Source organism: Lottia gigantea (genome assembly GCF_000327385.1).
Source record: "Lottia gigantea unplaced genomic scaffold LOTGIsca_86, whole genome shotgun sequence".
Lineage (NCBI taxonomy): Eukaryota > Metazoa > Mollusca > Gastropoda > Lottiidae > Lottia > Lottia gigantea.
The window spans coordinates 567,465-587,174 of record NW_008710834.1 but is presented as its reverse complement, the minus strand read 5'-3'; the positions used below and the strand labels follow the sequence as shown (position 1 = coordinate 587,174).

The window sequence follows — 19,710 nt, the reverse complement described above, 5'->3', positions numbered from 1 at the left end:
ACTGTATTTCCTATTATATACCTTTTTAACAAGACAAACAACTACTGGCTACCCTAATTTTCAGGCATAGGATAAACAAGTGAAAGAAAAAATGATAAAAAGGGAGATTCCTAGTTTGGGGTATTTTTGACAGAATTTAAACAAAATTTGGCACATTTCTGTGCTTATAAAGCCTATTTTCATATATTCAGGGCCAATATCAACCCCAGAAAATGGCATTTAAGAACTTAAGTTGTTACATTTATAAAATGTGTTTTTCTTTTTTATTCATGTAACATTTTGCTACCTGAAAACAAGATTTTAAATGTTTGTTTACAAAACCAAATAAGCCCAGGTGTTGGAATAAGGAACAGAATTACTATTGTTAACATGTGTACTTAATCAATAGTCTAATTCAAATATCCGGTACTGCTTATATTTTTGATAAAAATGCACTTATCTCATTCACAACACAAGTGCAATTTTAACTTAATGCGCTTAACATTCAACTTTAGAAATTAACAAGGACTTAAATCTTGCATTTATTTTCTTATGTTTGACTTTTTTTTAGCTTATTTCAAGTGAAGAAGACAATTATTTTCAATCATGTTGTGTAATTGCCTTTATTTTATTATTTCTTATTTCATCAGTTATTTGGCCTGGATTCAAATTACTGAGTTTTGCCTTAAAGTTTGTAAAAATCAGAGATAAGTTAGAAAATCATGCTAATAATAGAGGGTGTGTCTGGTTATAATATCTAATTTTTATTCAACTGTGCAATTTCTATAACGCCCTATTAAAATTTTTATCAACCAGTGAAATGATGTTACTGCCTTATTGTATCTGTTAAGTATCTAATGAAAAGGTGTTAATGTCTTGCTGCCAATTTCTCTGGTCACAAAAAACATTTTTACAAAGTAGGAATAAATATAAGTATATATGCAATTTACACAATAAGCAATAAATATTTTCATTTCTAGATTGAAAATTGAATGGATAAAAGTTCTATCGTCAACAAATTAATGGGAGCCGCGGTGGCTCAGTGAATTACACGCTTGCTCGCTAACCTGAAGGTCCAGGGTTCAATCCCGGCATGGGTCAAGATCATACCTTCGAATTTCCCCCTGTCAGTGATGCAGGTAAAAGGGGCTGACATGGAAAAAGTGTCTAGTGGTTCAGATGGGACAATAAACAGAGGCCCTGTGTGCTACAGGCTATGCACGATTCGAAAAAGAGCAGGCTAATGCCACTGTCCTGGCAAAATTTCCCTCATTGCACACATGGTGCAGAAAAGAAGGATGTAAAACTCCATTCATTTCATTTTTTGTCAACAATTATTGTTGTTTTTGTGAAAGTTTGCATACATCAAAAAGTTCAATATTTTCATAGGTAGATTGGTCAGATTGTGTTTTTATTTCAAATTATTGACTTCCAATGTGATTAAAGTTATCTTGTATTTGATATATATATGATATCAAGAAACTGTTTGAACTTATCCAAATATTGAAATAGGTTTCTTTTGTTAATTACCAAAACCAACAGTTTTTACAATGCATGTCCATAATCAGAATCGAATTAATGCCCAATCTTTTGTAATCCTAATTAAGTTCAAAGCTTATTGATTAACCCTTTCAATGTCAAGATATATGTTGAGGACAAATGCCAAAAATATCTAATACTAATTTTGAAGGAGTCCTGCCAGTATGATTCAATATCAGCCTAACAGTTTTAATGATGTACAGATAGCTCGAAGGATTTCTAAATGTTTCCCTTACAAGTCTCCTAAGAAAATTTCAAAATCTAGGCGAAAACCTCAACAATTGTCACAATTTTGGAGAAAGTTATCAAAGAACTATTTGTCTCATACGAAGACAAATGTTCAAGTTCATCCATATATGCCTTCAAATATTAGGCTGAATACAAATTATAAAGGTCAGATGAAAGTGTTGATGAGAAATTCAGGTTTATTTTTTCAGTTGAGCTGTAGAGCTTGTTATTTTTTGCTGTCATATGTTTTTTTTCAGTAAATTGAAATTTTGATATTTGGGTGTTTGATTGATTTCTTGATTCTTCAACAATAGTCATTTAGCTTGGATATATACAGCATGCAATTCTTTAGTTTGTCTTCCTTGCCAATGCTTTGGACATATTTTCAGATTTAAATCACTGTAGTACATAGTGTAGTGAAGAGGCACCATTTTCAGGATTGAGAAATGAAATTCTTAATATTGCTTTATCCCTGCATAGTATCATCTGTTAAACACGGATGCAAAAAAAGTGGTTCAGATAGCTAAATAATATATTAAATTTGGGGTACTTTGTTATGTTTTTCAGGTTTACTAAGAGGTTCAGCACCAGGCGGTTCTCGTAGTGTCGTGTCACAAATCTGTGAAAATGTAGTTGTCAAACGTATCAAATCTAACAGACGCTCGGCTCCATCTTCATTTTTCACCTTTGACCCCTTGATGGAGAAGGAAGAAGAGAAAGAGATTGATACTGAAGAAGTCATAGCCGCCATTGATGCTCTTGAAACTAAACACAATACATCCAACATCAAATCTTCTAAATCTGATGATTCTTCTGTCTTTGATGATGCTGAAGAATGGAATAAGGTAATGTTTTATTTTTTGTTCCTTCAAGAGGTTTTGTGGCCTTTGAGAGAAACTGTTAACTTTCCTGTCTGACATTCCTTCGATCATTGTTTATAGTAACTATTTGACAGGATTATTATTTCCGTCTTGGAAAACCATAGAAACTATATATGGAAAGAACAAAGACAATATTTTGCAAATCTAAACCTGTTTTTTTTTATCACCAATCTGTTGGTCCATCAGTTCATTGCTAGACACTCTAGATGGCAGAATTCTGGACAAATTTTTTATAACCTGGCAGTATTGTTTATAATCTCCCAAGGATTAAAATTATTAAAAATCATTAAAGTCAAAAAATATTTAGTATGAGTTATTGCCCTTGTTCCTGGAAATGCATTCAACTTTTAGCCAATCACAACTCTTGAAGCTACAAGTCTTGATTGATTTTGACGAAACTTGGTAATATTGAAAATTACCAGTCTAACAGGTTTGATTGGTTGGTTTGAAATACCTTGCATTGCAAACCATCTTGCCTCTTCCGTGAAAAAGATCCACATATTGAAATATTTATTGTGCATGGATTTTCAGATTGAAGAAATTGTGAGCAGTTATGGCGGTCGATTTAGTCTCCATGGCGATTATGCCATGTTTGAGGCTCACATGGACAAAATTCTGTCAGATAAAGGTATTAAATGCCTGCCCTTGTGAATGACCTCTCTAGAATGCCAAACCTTATTTTTCAGTGCCTGTATTCTAGATTATACATTATGTATTGTTTATGTTGTCCAATACTTGTATTTTGAAAGCATGATCATTACTCTAAACCAATTAGGCCTCAATATTTTTGAAAATACCATTTACAGTGTGCATGTAATCAGAGAACATTCCCTGAACCTCAAACGGATCTTTTCCTTATACACATCTGCTAGTGCATTTGGTTTAAAGGGAAGTAACTCTGAAATTTGTTAGTTCTGGAAGTCATATTTGAATGCATGTGCATGATGCCTGTTTCTCCTTGTTTGTAGATTGCAGCAACCTTAGCCACATTTGGTGCTGGACTAGCTCGTGAATCTGTCTTTGTTAAAGAATATGAGGCTGATTTTGCAAGATTAATAGCAGGTAGTTCCTTCTCCTATTGCAATATTGTTTGCATGTTGACAAAGTTCAAGGAATATTTATACACATAGCATGTTCTTATGCATATTAATTTAAAAGCTCAGGCTTTCAGATGGCTTGAAATGAATGTAGGCTTATATTCATGTGGTATGTAATATCAGGTGTCCCAAAAAAATGTCCCAAAATTCGACAGGTAGTATGTCAGATGTTGGTAAACTGATCCCTTTCAAAATTCTCACAGATATACCTAGATGTCGTTGTCCAACCCTGAAAATACGAAAGTTGTTGAATAAAATTTGTACATGTACTGCCCTGAACAAAATAGCAAAAAATACAGTATCAAGGCAACTTACCTAGTTTTTAACCTGTGTTAAATGTGTGCTCTCCATCTTCTTCGACCACCAATCGCAACCGTTTTTTGGGACACCCGAAATTTGTAGTTTTATGTGCAGTGAATCAAAAGAAAGAAAATTCTAGAATGTGCATCAAGCAAAGTAGAAACAGCACACAAGCCTAGTCTCAATCTGTCAGCTAATTTGTGAAGGTTTATGGATTAGTTTTGAGAACTGGATAAGCTTTGTTTTGTTCATGCTATTTGAAAGCAATTTATTGTGATCAGGCTTTGAAGATGTATGACTTTGATATCCATTTGAAAAAAGATTGATCAACAAGACTGTTGTGTTACATGATCTTTATCAGCTGATATAGTGCTATTGCGGAGTTGCATTTACCTCTGGATCGCTTTAGATCATCAACAGCATTAGGCATATATATCTGCATCAGTTTTTAATTCTACCTTGTAAAGCAAACATTTTGAAAACTATATCCTAAGAGCACTCAAGCTTTCAAAATAACCCTGTAGCTGAATTTTCACTTCGACCTGTGCTTTTGTGATTTAAATTATATCTTGTTGTTACAACCACTCTTGCTTAAAACAAGGAAATTGATAAAGATTCGTGTTTAAGGTAATTTGTTTGTGGAATATAACTCCAATTATAAGAATAAACTATTTATTATTTAGGTACTAACAGTATACATGGTGTAGGTGAATGGTTAGAAATTATAGGTTTAGGACAATATGAAAACACTCTCATAGCTAATGGTTTTGATGATACAGACTTCTTGGTAAGCCCTTGACGTACCCTATGATACTGACACAACCATAGCCTTTTGTCCATCATGTGCATTACCAAAAACATTATTTTTTTAAAAACATTTGTTTAAATTCTGGACAAATGTTTCAGGAACATCCTTACAAAACCTATCTGTCCACAAAAAATCATTTGCAACAAGATGTAATATCTAATCGTGTGAAATAAAATATTATTTGAAAATTGTGGTCACGTGAGACAAAAGTCATGTGACAAAGCCGCATATGCAAAACATTTTTGAACTATGTCCATATTGTGTAATATATAACAATGTTTTTTGGAGTGAACAGATGAAAGATGGACCTCTGTGCCTGGCTTAAAGAAGGAAAAGTTTTCACTTGGAATCAAAACCATGCAAAACCATATTCATTGTTAATTCTCTTAATAACTTTCAGGGTTCTAATATATTAGAAGATAGTGAAATAGAAGGTATAGGTATCAAAGATATGCTACATAGAAAGAGAATTTTAGAATCATCTAAATTATTACCTCCTCTTAAACCAATAGGTAAGTTGTATATTGATCAATTGCTTATTTGTTACCTCTCAAAAAAAAATCAAGCCCTTGTTTAGTTGAAAGGTTGAAACTTGCAATTTTCTGCATTCTAAAAGTGTGTGGGTTTAAGCAAATTTCTCTGCATTCAGTTGCCTTTAAAATTAGAAATATGAAAAATTTATAGCCTTATTATATATGATTTTAAGGGTATTTGAGAAAAAAATTATAATATTGATTCTATAAAGAGGATTAATTGTATGATATAAAGAGATTGTAAAGAGGTTTTCTACATTTTTAATGTGTATTGGCAACACTGATAGAATCAATTCCACTAAAACTAAATGTTAGATGATATCACTAATCGCAGAATATACTTTAATCACTTAAGGCCCCAAATGATACACATAAAAATTTGAGAAAGCTTTTTACAATCTCTTTATGTTTTTATCAAAAGGTAATGAATAATTTTGATTACTGATTTTTTTTTTCAGACCAGAATAAATTACCCACCTCAGTTGAAGATTGGTTGAAATCTTTACGATTAGAACATTATTATGATACGTTTAAATCACATGGCTATGATTCTATGGAAAGAGTAGTCAAATTATGGGAGCTGGAACTCTCTACAGTAAGTTTTGATTTCTTTGGAGGGATGTTTTCCTAGCTTCCCTGGCAATTTAGATACTTGTTAACCCTGAAGTCTAGGTCTCAAATCCTAGTATAGAATGAGAACCGATTGATACTGTTAACTGTTGACATGTTTCAGATCTTTTAAGAATTAAAAGTAGGTAAATATAGAAAATGCTCTCAATGCACACTGCATAATATAGAAAATGCTCTCAATGCACACTGCATAAGGTTTATCCTGCCTACTCAGGAGTAGAATTGAAGGATATCCTCCAAATCTATAAATTGTAATCATACTCTGAATCATAGTAAATAATCATGATTATATTAAATTTATCATACAAAATATATATGAATGATTTTGATGATCAGCAAAAATTCAGAAATTTTTCATAGCAACTATTTTCTTTATCATATTTTTTGAAAAGTTATATCGATACATACATTGACAATCTAAAGAAGATTTTTCAAACAGCATTGATCTCATCCTAAACTTAATTATGCCTGAAGAGATGTACAATGGTTTATAATGTCCCTTATAGGTATTAGATATAAGTTCTGTTGGTCATAGGAGACGTATTTTAGCATCATTAGGTGATAGACCAGCTATTGATAAAAAAGAAACCACTCTTCAAACGCCAGTAAGTGTTTTTTTTTTCAGATATTATTATGGTTGACTTTGTAGTATGCCTCTGCTCTTTTAAAAAGATTGGTCAATTTTTAAATTCGATTCTGAATTAATATTTATCATCCAATCAGATTACAGTATTTCTTAAAAGCTGGATTGAATCGTTTTAAGTCTTTGAGATTACAGTATAAGTTGAGCTTTCCTTCGGCAGTGAGAAAATAAGGGTTTGCTAAATGATAAGACTCTGAATTTCTTTTGTTTTACAAAAAAATAAATCTGATGCCACTTCCAGTGCTTTTATAAGACTAGCCTTTGACAAAATATAAACCAATCATTGTCGAAGATTTGTCCTGGAGAATTTTGATTAGCTTCTTTTGGAATCAACTTCTTATCCCTAAATAGTTGATATTGTTCTTTGTCTCTGTAGATGTTGATCATTGACCATTCAGAAGAAGTGAGTTCACCTTTTGAACATATTGACCTTTATAAAGATTATACAGGGGTCAAATCACGCCTGTCAGACGATGGAGAAGATACACCTTCCCAGAATTCATTGGTTATGACAGACGGTCAAGATAGTGATGAAAGTTCCAAACAGGTATGTAGAATTTTATTCATATGCTCTGAAATGAATAGAGGTTCAAAGAGGAATAACATTTTCAAGTAGTGCATAATGTAAAATATCTAAAAAAACACAATCCAATCTTTCTGATCTGCAGTGACCTTTTATGATTGTTAATCAATTTTCGGTAAGTCAATCAATCTGTATAAGAAGCTGTTGAAGTGCAATGAGTTAAAACTTGTTTGCTGAAATGACGATTTAAGGCACTATCCTTAGTTGTATGCCTTCTTATGTATATTTTAACCTGGTTTCCCTCCTCAATAATGCTGCTTAAGAAATTCAGCAAAGTTTCTGGCCATTCACTTGAATAGAAATTGTGTTCATGTGTAACAGACTGTTAACATATTCCACAGCAAAATTTTTATACCATTCCTGTAGAAAATCAACTGCATCTGATATTTTTTAAGTTCTTTAAAAATGTCTTTTAAATAAGAATGAATGTATTAAGTTGTGCAGTAACCTTGCTTTTAATGGAAGCCAGTCTGCCACTTGTAACACCCTATCATATATTTGTCATAAATATAATTTTTCCTTTGTAACATAAATTATATAGCGTGTAATACCCTACGCCAATCACGAGACTGCAGAAAATACGCAGAATGCAGCAGCATTTAGAGATATGACGTCATTGATAGAGTCAAAAGAACACAAAGTGGATTACACTAACATAAAAGAAATCATTCATCATCTTTGTACATCGTAATTGTATTGATGTGAAGTTGTACCATATTTTCTGAGTTTGAATGAAAATATATATATTACCCCACGAGAACAGACGACTTGAAGGTAACATTTCATTTAATATGTTTTCAGAGTCAAAGCATTAAAGACAGCACGATTCATATACGCCCACCTCATCTAGCTCATACTACTGGTTCTATTAGACACTGGAGACATCGACCTGAAGTATTAATCAAAGGTTGCTGTAATTATACCTCTCAGGTAAGACTAAGGAAAATATTACTCTGTTATTTTTTTAAAAAAAACTTTCAATTTTTGTTTCAAATAAGGACTTTGCACCAACTTCACAATAGTTAAACATTTGGTATTAAATTGTAAAATCACTCTAGTGGGCCTGATTGATTTGTGGGTTCTGCACCATTGAGGACTATGGATTCAACTGGACATTCAATATAACAAGTTGTAAAAGAGTTCAAACCCCCGTTCCACATTTTTTTTTACAGTACTTGGGCTCAACTCTTGTTAAAGAATTAAATGGACCAGAATCTACTCAAGCAGGAATTGCCAAATTAAAGGTAAGTTTGTACTCTAGCTAACTCTGTATGTAGAAACACACTGATTTTTGTGGGTGCCAAATACCTTGGATTAAAGTGCATGAATGGGTCAGCTATCAATTCCAATGAAATTGATCCCCCATGCATTTTGATATTCCTTTTTAACTTTGCCAAAAAGGTCCATTTTTACAAGCATAAAATGATCTGTGACCCAGCACAATATAACATTAAGTTTTGACTGGATATGTTAGCTATAATTTTATTGTGGTCTGACTCTTGATTTATTGAATTAGAGTTATCCCCCTTACATCACTTCTGATACATTATTATTCTTCATCTGATAGCAAAGACTGAGGAGGAAGTTGAAGGTAATTTTGAGTGTGTCTTGATGTTGTCAAGCTTTATTTTTTGATGGCTAAATCACAATGAATGGACAAATTCTAATGTGACCCCCAATTTTATTCAAAACATGTTGATAGCATGAGAAAACCTTCTATTCAGTGTGACTATGAATAGCCATTTCTTGTTTGCAACTCACTTTTTAGCTACTGTCATTGTTTTCATTTGGTTGAAATTTGATACATGTAATTAAAATATTTTTGTTTCATTTGCTTTTATCTATGTGAAATTATTTTGTATGAAAGATTTTGAGGGAAGTTTCATCATTTTTTTTTATACAATGTCTGCATGTCCCTTCACATTTGCTCTATTATGGAGACCACCATGTCACTAGATTTTGACTAGATTTTGATTTTCTTCAATACTTAGTTATTGATTGATTGCCTATGACTAAGCCAAATATGTAAAAATTGGCTTGTATAAGCTTACACTAAAAAACTTTTTCCATGAATAATTTTGGAGTTATTGCCATTGACCAGGCAATCAGCAGATTTGAAACTTGGTGGCCTATGTTTATTGATGAGATTTCAATCACACTAACTTTGTAACTGTGATATTTGGTATTGTAGTTGGTAGGAGTCCACTGTCTTATAAATAGTTTCAAACATTTTCAGTCAAGTCAGTGAGAAAAAGTTTTAATTCTATTCACCAACTTTTGAGAGTGCCCACTTTTTTTTAGGGAATGAGAAGTAGGGCCTATAAATGCACGACCACGTGATACGATATGAATATGGTGGCATATCTTAAGGCAATACATTGATTCACTGATATATCATGCCACTCTTAATAGAATTGCTTTTCTGAAAAGATCAAGTTGCGTGGATGTATGGCTTAACAGGCAAAGACTTGTTTATTTAGTAATATTCAGCATGTTATTAAAATATAGCAACAATCTTAATTTGTGATTATGCAGATTTTCACTATTAACAAAATCCCTTAAAACATCTGAATGTGAAAATTATCTAGAATAAGGAATTTTAAGAACAAACAGGCAAATTAGATTTGGAATCAACTTGGTTTTATTCCAATTAGGACTGGGTATCGTTTAACAAATTAAGATTGATTAATGACGGCATCAAAATATTTTAAGTGAGAAATCTTAAATACTAAATAAAAATTATGTCACAATTTTAAATTTAATGGGTTATTTTTGTGTCATTGAAGTATCTTATTTCTTTGATCGGTTATTATAGTTTATTGTGGATAAGTGATGTGCTAAAGGGAAACAATGTTCTAGAAATTGACATCACTGACATTTAATCAATTACATATTCCTAGGGACGATTATCAACTATTTATATTATTTTACCAAACCCTTATTCCAAATCATACATGTAGCTGTGACAAGTACTGTAATGAGAATATGAATTGTAGGCCTACTGTTTCAAAATAAGATTTTCTGCTTTATATTTTCGATGTGCTAACATGGGAGAGCCAGCCAAATGAAAAACATGATTTCCATAAATCTTTGTGCAAAAATTGGATTTAAAATGTGGGAAAGAAGTCTCTTGTAACAATATGTTTGTGTCTATGATTGACTGCTAGAAGTGTTTAACAAACATGGTCATTTACAGTCCATCTCAGTTGTGTCAACATTGTTGACAGACTAGCGTACATGATTAATAATCATTCTTTCAACTTTTTCATCAATTTTTTTCTCTTAATTACTCTTTTTCTTAAAATCTTGGCGAGCATTTCAAGTCGAAAATTGCCATTGTTAGACCACCAAAATGGACATCTCTTTAAACAATAGCTTCATGCAACATTGAAAGCAAGTGTCAAATATTTTCCACCATCATGGCCTCGATAAGAGAAAAAACACTCAAATAAAGATGGATTATTAAGCTCATTTTTCTTCTGATTTGAACCTAGTTGGAAAGGATCTGACACAACTCGTGTCCACTTGGTTAAACAATAAGTATGGAACTATCATTATTCACACCATGCCCGAGTCATTCATTTCCTTTCGCGACACATCAAAAATAAGACAGAGACTGGAAATTTACGTAAAAGTGATCAGTGATGATGGATAAGTTGAGTGAAATCAATTAGAAATGAGACCTTATGTTTGGGATGAAGAATGTTAAGTTTGCATCATTGCCTTTCAGATTTATTATTTTAGACCGATTGCAGTTATCGCAGTGAAAAATGTGTCCCGTGCCCAATCATGCGAAAATCTTAAAGAAACTGCTCACGGTTGAACGGGTCTCAAATCTTTTGCTACTAAATCTATGACTGAATCAAAAATTAATAATAAAACTAGCACGTTACAAAATGAGTTCTTTTTCCCTTCACGGCCCTCATTTTTCTCACTTCTAAGAAAGCTTTTTCAATCTTATTGTTGGCGTTAATTTATCAATTCATGATAGGACTAAAGATTTTTGACAAAGACCAGTTCAAAACCATTTATCATGGCAACCCTTTTTTGTGTGAAAAAATAAAAAATATGGCAAAAAATTGCCTTTCTTAAAGAACTCTTATGTCATAATGACAATCCACTTGCTTTGATGTTTTTGACTAATGCCTTTTCATTTTTCTGAAATATGATTGGAAATACCTTAGAGATTTTGAGGATGTTTGGTACTTGGTTATCAGTGCAGTGAAAATTATGGTCATTTTTGTAACCTTTCAACTTGTATTATTTTTCATATAAATTATATGAATTTAATGATAGCACATTTATTTCTTCTTAAAACAAACTGTGTTAATTTGTTACAAGAAAAGGGAAAAAGTTTTGCACTTTTTATTTTGAATAAGAAACAATTTTTGAGCATAATTATTGTTAGTAGTATAAATCTGAAATACTTTAACTAACTGTAAAGCAATTAGTATCTATGGATATATGAATATATTGGTAACTGTTAGAGCACCATGCACAGTAGTATATGTTTTTTTTCAAAATTTAATATTAAGTTGATTTGTATATTTCTTCTCCAGAAATCCAGTGATGTCATCGCCAAAATTCCAACCATAATGTTATCAATATCATATCGGGGAGTCAAATTTATCGATGCCAAATCCAAGGTAAGTCTGAAAGAACCACTTATTTCATTTTAGTTCTAGACAAATGGGTTTTCTGATTTTGCATCAAAGAACACAAGTTGTATGGATAAATAAATCAAATAGAAGCCATTAAGGGATATGGCTTCTATTAATTTACCCATATATCTTGTGTTGTATGGTTGTTAATCATTTTACTTGATAACGTTACCTGTATGTGTTTCAAAACATAGTATGTAATAAACTAGAAGTAGTATATCCGATCCATATAACTTGTGTTCTTAATGGTTACCTCCCTGCTTCTATATGTCTTACAAAGATGAGATTTCCAGCAATTTATCAAAAACTTCAATTGTTCAAACATCAAAACTTTTGCAGTGAAATCTCATCAATTCGTCTGGAAATTTTGTTTTCCATTGTCAACGAATTTCATCAACTTTCATCAAACATGAACTTTGATAATCATCCAGATATTTGTAAACCATTAGCCAGTCATGTGTGTATTGAATAGTTACACTTCATTGTCAACAAACTTATGAATATGTTGCAATAACTCGATCTTCATCCTTTTTTTTTTCAGAAAGTCATCTGTGATCATGAAATTGCCAATATATTTTGTGCTTGTCAAGATGCTGAACACTTGAATTTCTTTGCCTATATAACTAAAGATAGAGAAACAGCGAAACATTATTGTCATGTTTTTAGTGTTCGAAGTTTGGTAAGTTTCATTTCTGTAGCACTATTGGCATGTTGTTTTTGAGGAAAAAATCGCCTAAAATATGTAACTGACTTGCTCAATGTATGAGGGTGACTTGAGAGTAAAATTCCAATAAATGCACAGTGAAGTCAGTATACTTAAATTAAAACAATAAGGAGTGCTCATCATCTGGACAATTAACAGGTAAAGGTAATTTTCACAAAAACCTGGAAACTGAAACCACTTAGAATTGTGCTTTGCAGAATGTTGCAATGGTATTACTCTAAAAATTACTCTTAGGAAACAACTGTCTTGGCACTTTCATCTATATTTTTGATTTGACTGATCATTTTTAAATGAATTAAAATATCAGCTTCTTGTTACATTTACAACAACAAACAAAATATTACCTGGAAATCGACCACAAATCCTTCTCTGTGAAAATGTGTGCCAATGTTATTCAATAAGTTTACTGTTTTGATATTTTAAATTTAAATTTACCCAGAATCGTTCCGTAAAATTCAAATTTACACGGAAAGAGCTAAGATAGTAAATATCAACATACATAGTTTGTTTTTTAACATTTCTAAGACAAAAGATATACTACAGACAAAAGTAGATTTATTATATTTTTTTGGAGGCCAGCCAGTGTAAAATGAGGTGTTAATAAGAAAATTACAGAAGACATTAATTTTACATGAACTTGGAGTGTTTTCTCATGAACCTTCTTCAACAGTCAGAAAGTCGTAAATTTTGAAAATAAATGGCCGACATTTCAGTCTTACCTATACACACAGGGTGAGAAACATGTTAAAAAACTTGTTAACAAATTTAATGTCGCCACTTTGACTTCTGAAAGTAATTTTGTCAGAAAATTAATGTTTTTCCGTCAAACTTTTAACTGAAGAAATTATGAGCTTGTCGTGTATGCTACTGCATCACTGATGTGGTTAATAAATTTGAAAACAAAAATTTATTTTAGCAAAGTTTACATGCAGGTCTCAACCTTTTCACAAAGGCTTGTATGAATCATTTCTTGAATTGTTGCCTCAAAAACCATTTTGTAAATCATTAAATTTGTTCATAATTCCAACTTTATAGGTCTAGTCTGAAACCTTCAGTGATATTTGTTAAGACATTTTATTAACGCATTCACCATGTTTTTCAAGCTTCTAACCATTGTAGGCCTACTTTAAGCATCTTCACAGTGGTCAAAGCATTCTGTCTTTTACTGTATATACTATAATGGCTCACTTTCTTGTTTCACAGTCAGAGATTTGATTGGATTGTACGCCAGCAAATAATCTAATCAGAGCCTTCTATTTTTATACAGTCTTTCTGTAGAGGGCTCAGATTGGCAGTATTTGCTAGCGTACAATCCAATCAAATTGCTGTATTCACATACTTCTGTGATACAAGAAAGTTTGCCACTGCAATCAATGTTTAACATGAAGACATAATATCTTGACTGTTGTGAAGATATAATAGAAAGATGAAATTGTGTGGATCATTGTGAATTATTTAGATAAAAAATTCTTTGGGGATCGAGAAAATTTTTCTAATGTACAAACCTATTTCAAAAATATATTCAAGGTCAGATTTAGACATCTTTGATTGACAGGGTCCTTTCAGATTAAAAAAGGTTGATAATCTATTGAAATTTCAAGTATATAATCGAAAACAATATGGAAATTACCTGCACAGTATGCTTTATTTACCTCCTTATTCAACAGAGAGTAATTTTATGCCGTCTGTCTGTCAAGTAATGTTTTGATAAACATATTAGATTTTGGATAGGTAATCGACTAAACTAATAGACAATCATGTAATAACAATTAAAACAGCCCCAAGCAACAAGTGTCAGGCGTATGTTCACTGTATCACCATTTCCCAACATGGTGTCATTGAACTCATCATAATATCACTTCATTTACCCACAATGCTTCACTGCCTAGCAACAATGTCTAATGTTTGGGTGTAATAGACACCATGTTGTCATAAAATTGATGAAAAAAAATCTGTCGCATTGTTTGAAACAGCAGGGTTGTGGAATTTATTCATGACCTTCAATCAAAGTTGAAAAACATTTTAATAATTTTTTTTCTATGATGCACACACGTCTTTCTGAAGTCTGTCTGTTTGACCAGTCAGTGACATTTCTTACAAAAATCACAATGGAGTCAAATTACAGATAAAAAAATAGAATGGGTTATGAAATTCCGCCTGATTTGACTCAACTCCGCCTTGTGTTATTGAAAACTACTGGCCTGCAGCAGGACTGCAGAAAACAATACTAACAAAAACAAGATGGCTGCCCAAATCTTCAGATTATCTGCTGCAACATGTAAACGTAGCATATGTCAGAGTAACTTACCAATCAGATGTAAGGTCATTAAAGGATGAGGGATTGGGTTTACATCTCACAATGTCCTTCATTTAATAAATTTCTAAAGGACCTTGAAGGTGACACTAATTCTAATATTGTTCAGACAATAGAAGATAAATTAAACATTTGGCTAAAATCACAGATCAGATGTCTTGGTTTCAGATTCAATTTTATTGCAAGGCTATTCTCTTACACTTTTGACAAATTTGAAGACAAATTTGGATACTTAAGAAATTGATGGGTATCATTTTTTGTTATTTTAGCAACTCCTTGAATTTCAGTTTCAGTTATGAGGGTACAGGAACAACACGAGGGAGAAGGGGTTAAAATACTTGCTCATGTCATGTCTAAAATGGTCAAAGCAATTTGGACATCATACTTGATTGATTTGAAGAAATGTGATTTGTATTTCGATTCGAATATGTTTAAGCACAATGGCTGCCCTACAGGCAATATTTATAAAATAATGTTTTGAGATGCTTTAGCTATGCAATTCAGACTATTTATTTGGGATCCCTACTGAGAGAAGCACTGTGGTTTGTGAAGACAAGGCCTTCTGACTTATCCTTGTTACCTGATTCGTCTCTGTGACGCATCTCATTTGGGGAGTCCACAAAGCTACTATTGGCTTTTGACTTTTTTGGCTATTTTCCTTCCTCTGCATCTCATTGAATTCATGCCAATTTCTTCATGGAAGTTCAGGAATGTTACTTTAAGAACTTAAAAATCTTCAGACAGCTTCAAGATCATCTGACTATCTGCAAGTACTGCCATTTGGACAGTGACAAGATACCCTTGTCATCATTGTAGAAAAGCTTAACTGTACTTTTTAATGGTCAAAATCTACATATAATATATGTCTCAAAGTAAAATGATTTACATACTAAGTAACAGTTGGAGAAAATGATGAATTTGAAGCTTTTACTAAACAAACTGCTAATAAGACTAAATTTTACACCTGATGGACAATGGTAATTTGGTGTGAAATGAGAATTATAAGTATTTGTCTAGGCTGATGTATTGCTATAGTGATTTAGGTCTTTGTATGAAAGTCTCAAGCACATAGAATTATCAGGTGTCCATTTTATCATTATATCTAATGTGATAAACATGTAGGCTTACATGATTATGATTTTGTGGACATTAATAAAGTAAACTTGAAATGCTCAATCACATAGTGGCATCGTGAATTGAAAATAAATAGAATAGTAAGACAAGACAAATCTGAAATTTAAAAAAAAAAATATATATATCCAGAAGTGACAATGAAATGACACCCATCACCTAAGAATTCAATTAATCATCCTATGACCAGCATGATTGTAATATAATTTTTCATGTAACTTTTATCACCTGTCCCAGATGGTCAGTAGCCTAAAGATTGATGAGTGACCACTGTCCACTCTCTTCTACCTCACTGACCACAACAAGACATCATTAGAGTGGACGGGACAACCAAAACACCTCTAGGCCAGTTTTAATTAATTCCCCTACACCAATAAAACTCAATGTCCACTATATTGACCAGTTACAAGCGGTCATTCTCTTCCATAACAAAAGTGGACGATGGACGAGCAGATGTATGGGGCTGACGAACTAAACAATGACCTCAATTATCTCCCTTCTAATCATGGCTGTCGTAATGGTCAACTCATGAGGTGGCTTAGATTCATACCATTGACAAAATAGATGAGGTCAAAGGTTAATATTGATGACCAAATTAAGAGGGATGAGTTTAAACCAGTATTGTTGAAGGTCAATAGCAATCTTGCAAAATGTTACCACAAATTCACAGATTATGACAAAGTGAAGTGGTCAATGTTGCCATACAACAGGCTGTTGAAAACAGGACACTTGATGTTGAAGAATGCTCTATTTATTAAAAGATAACCTTGTTTTGATGAATAAATTGTTAGTACTTGAAATATAAGTGAATTATGTATTCACAGTGTTCTCCTTTGGTTTTGATTAAGTTTCAGTTATCATGTTTAATGCATGTAACTCAAGCATTAGTGAGAAGCGCATCAAATTTGAAAATTAATGCTTACATTGTCATTTGCATATTGAATCCATATTGTTAAGAGATGCTATCTTGGTGATGGCATTATATTGGTCAGAAAAACACTTATATCTTGCCTTGTCATTTATTTCCATCATAAATGATCCAGCATTGCTCATTGATTTTGTTGGCTTGTGGATTTATATATTTTGAAGTTTCCTCCTTGTTTATATGTTTAACTGTACACCATTCTGGATTTAGGAATATTTGACTGCGCACGGTAGAAAGGAGATGTCCTTTGTCATGTTGGACAAAAATGATATTTATTTGTTCTTATTTATACATTGATAGAATATGTTCAGTCCAAATTTAAATTTCCTTTTGTTAACTGGATAAGGGAAGATTTTGACTATATATTTTCAGGAACTTGCTGGCGAGATCATACTGACATTAGGTGAAGCGTTTGAAATAGCTTATCAAATGGCATTAAAGGAGAAGGCAGAAGAAGATGCGTTTGAATTTGAGTTGAAGTTAAGTCAGAGTGATATAGATGATTCCACTAGTATATCTTCTAAAGCTTCCATCAGTACTGTTTGATACTAGGTGAGTAAAAGAATAAATGCTGTATATTATAGTTAAGAGTGTATGTTATTCCATGAACTGGCTCAAAATGAGTAAAAACACAAAATTCGAAATGGAATTTTTCATAAAAATGTAAACAATCTACGCAATTGGTTTCGAAATTCATTAATTTTTGTCGGAAGATTCAGAGGCTATGTTTTCAGTAGTAAAAAGTCGAATTCTTTTAACCACAGAAAACATGACCTACTCCAATTAAAACGGTAAATTAGTAGAACTAAAACATTTTTGAACAAGATTTTGAACTACAGAAAATGATTGTGGTTGAATCATCTTCCTGGGAACCTTCAATTCTATTGTACAAGCTGGTCTGTGTGTTGGTCCTAATTTAAGAGTTCAGTTCTTTTAATTTTGGATGCTAAGATATGCTTTGGTATTGGTCAATAAGGTCTAGATAGTTATTGAATTTGAAGGAAATATATGTTTGATTTGACATAGGAAATGACTATAGTTGATCTGAGGATCACATGTTGTTCAGTTTTTTTTTGGGGGATCTGGCGAGACCTTGGAGAGTTTACATACGTAAGCAATAATATTTATTTCATATATATATATTATTTAGATAATACAAAACAACATTCTGAATGGACAAAAAATATGCGACAAAATTAAATGTATAAACAATAGACAGAGACTATAATTTTTTGAGGAAAGTTCCTATATAATTCCTAATGTTCCTGAATATTCGCTGGGAATCCAAATATTACAAATATCTAAAGCCTGGTACATAGGCCTAAATGTAATTTTAGCTGTCTTAAGTTAAGATATTTTTCAGCATCAAAATGAACAAAACTGTATAAGTATCTTTCTTAAATTTGCGCTATGTTGAAATTATAGCAGCATCACTAAGTAAGAAAAAACTTGTCTTGGCTACTGCAGACGTTATAAAATGTGTCAAATGAGTGATTTATTTCCAATAGAAATTAATCTCCATAATTGAAAAATTAGCACAGATGATCTTTTCTAATTACATGCTGGTTCACACAAAAACAAAACATGACACTACTTCATTAAATTGCTTGGAGTATAAACAAATCCATTTCTCCAAAACTTTCACAATGATCTAGGCTTTATTAATTAACATATTTCTTTGAGTTTCTGAGACTTTTTGAATAGTCGAAATGTTATATGGCAAAGCAATGTCTTGATTGTTATTTACAAAACTAATTTGGAAGGACTGATAGGGGTGATAGGGGTGTATGATAAATTTTTCTAAGACGTATTTAATACCATCATATGCAGCTTAAGTTGGTTATTGTTTTTGTCAAATGGTCCCCATATGGTTAAATGTTGTTTCAGCAGTCCAGCAGAAAATGTTATTTCTGTTGCGCAGAAAATAGAAACTGCAAAAGGAGCAGAACATGTAATTTCCGTTCTGCACAAAAATAGAAACTGCAAAAGGAGCAGAACATGTAATTTCTGTTCAGCACAAAAATAGAAAACTGTAAAAGGAGCAGAACATGTTATTTCTGTCCAGCAGAAAATAGAAAACTGTTTACATTCGTTGACAGTGAAATAATCCATAACGTTTTTTTTTTTTTTTTTTTGTAACGTTCTTTTACAATGAATTCTGAGAAAAAAAGAAGTTATGTCCTTTTCTTGTTGCAAGAGAATTAATTTTTACTTGTTTCATTCTACAATTTTGGTACCAATTGGATTTATTATGTCAAGACCAGAAATCATATTGTCTAAGTAATGATTATGCCTAATTTGTAAATCCCTTGACAATGCTTTAATCTCTGTGGACTCATAAATCTTCTAGTACTGTCCAATAAGAATATGCTCATCACTGTTCAACATGGTAATTATCTCCCTTAATTGATAATCTTCTCAAATTAAAAACAAGAAAAGTCTAAGGAAAAGAGTTAATCACTTCCATTTGGGATTACAATCAAAAAACGGTATTTTTTGTCAAATATTACAATAATGATGTTGACAAACAATTTTCTCTATGAGCTGTCCAACAATGACCATGTGGTTGACTTCAATAACCCATTGTGTACTGTCATCCATTAACGCCTGTCGAGTGCTTTTCATTTGTCTCTTGCTATTCAGCCAAAGAATCGTCCGTTTGCTTTTGTTGTTATTTAATGAAGGTGATCAACACAGACTTTTGAAAAGTAAAGAAAAGAAAACTGTTGTTGAA

General features: G+C 32.1%; 1 protein-coding gene across 1 annotated transcript; it reads left to right on the top strand.

The window, feature by feature from the left end:
- Nucleotides 1–4,718: 4,718 nt before the first annotated feature.
- On the top strand, nucleotides 4,719–17,423 carry LOTGIDRAFT_82148 (hypothetical protein; the record flags this gene model as incomplete). The annotated part of the gene is made up of 10 exons (XM_009067759.1): nucleotides 4,719–4,811; nucleotides 5,233–5,344; nucleotides 5,824–5,960; nucleotides 6,502–6,604; nucleotides 7,109–7,250; nucleotides 7,980–8,151; nucleotides 8,394–8,465; nucleotides 11,757–11,867; nucleotides 12,424–12,561; nucleotides 17,349–17,423. Coding segments are annotated over 10 exons (1,155 nt in total), but the record flags the coding sequence as incomplete, so codon positions are not given.
- Nucleotides 17,424–19,710: the final 2,287 nt, after the last annotated feature.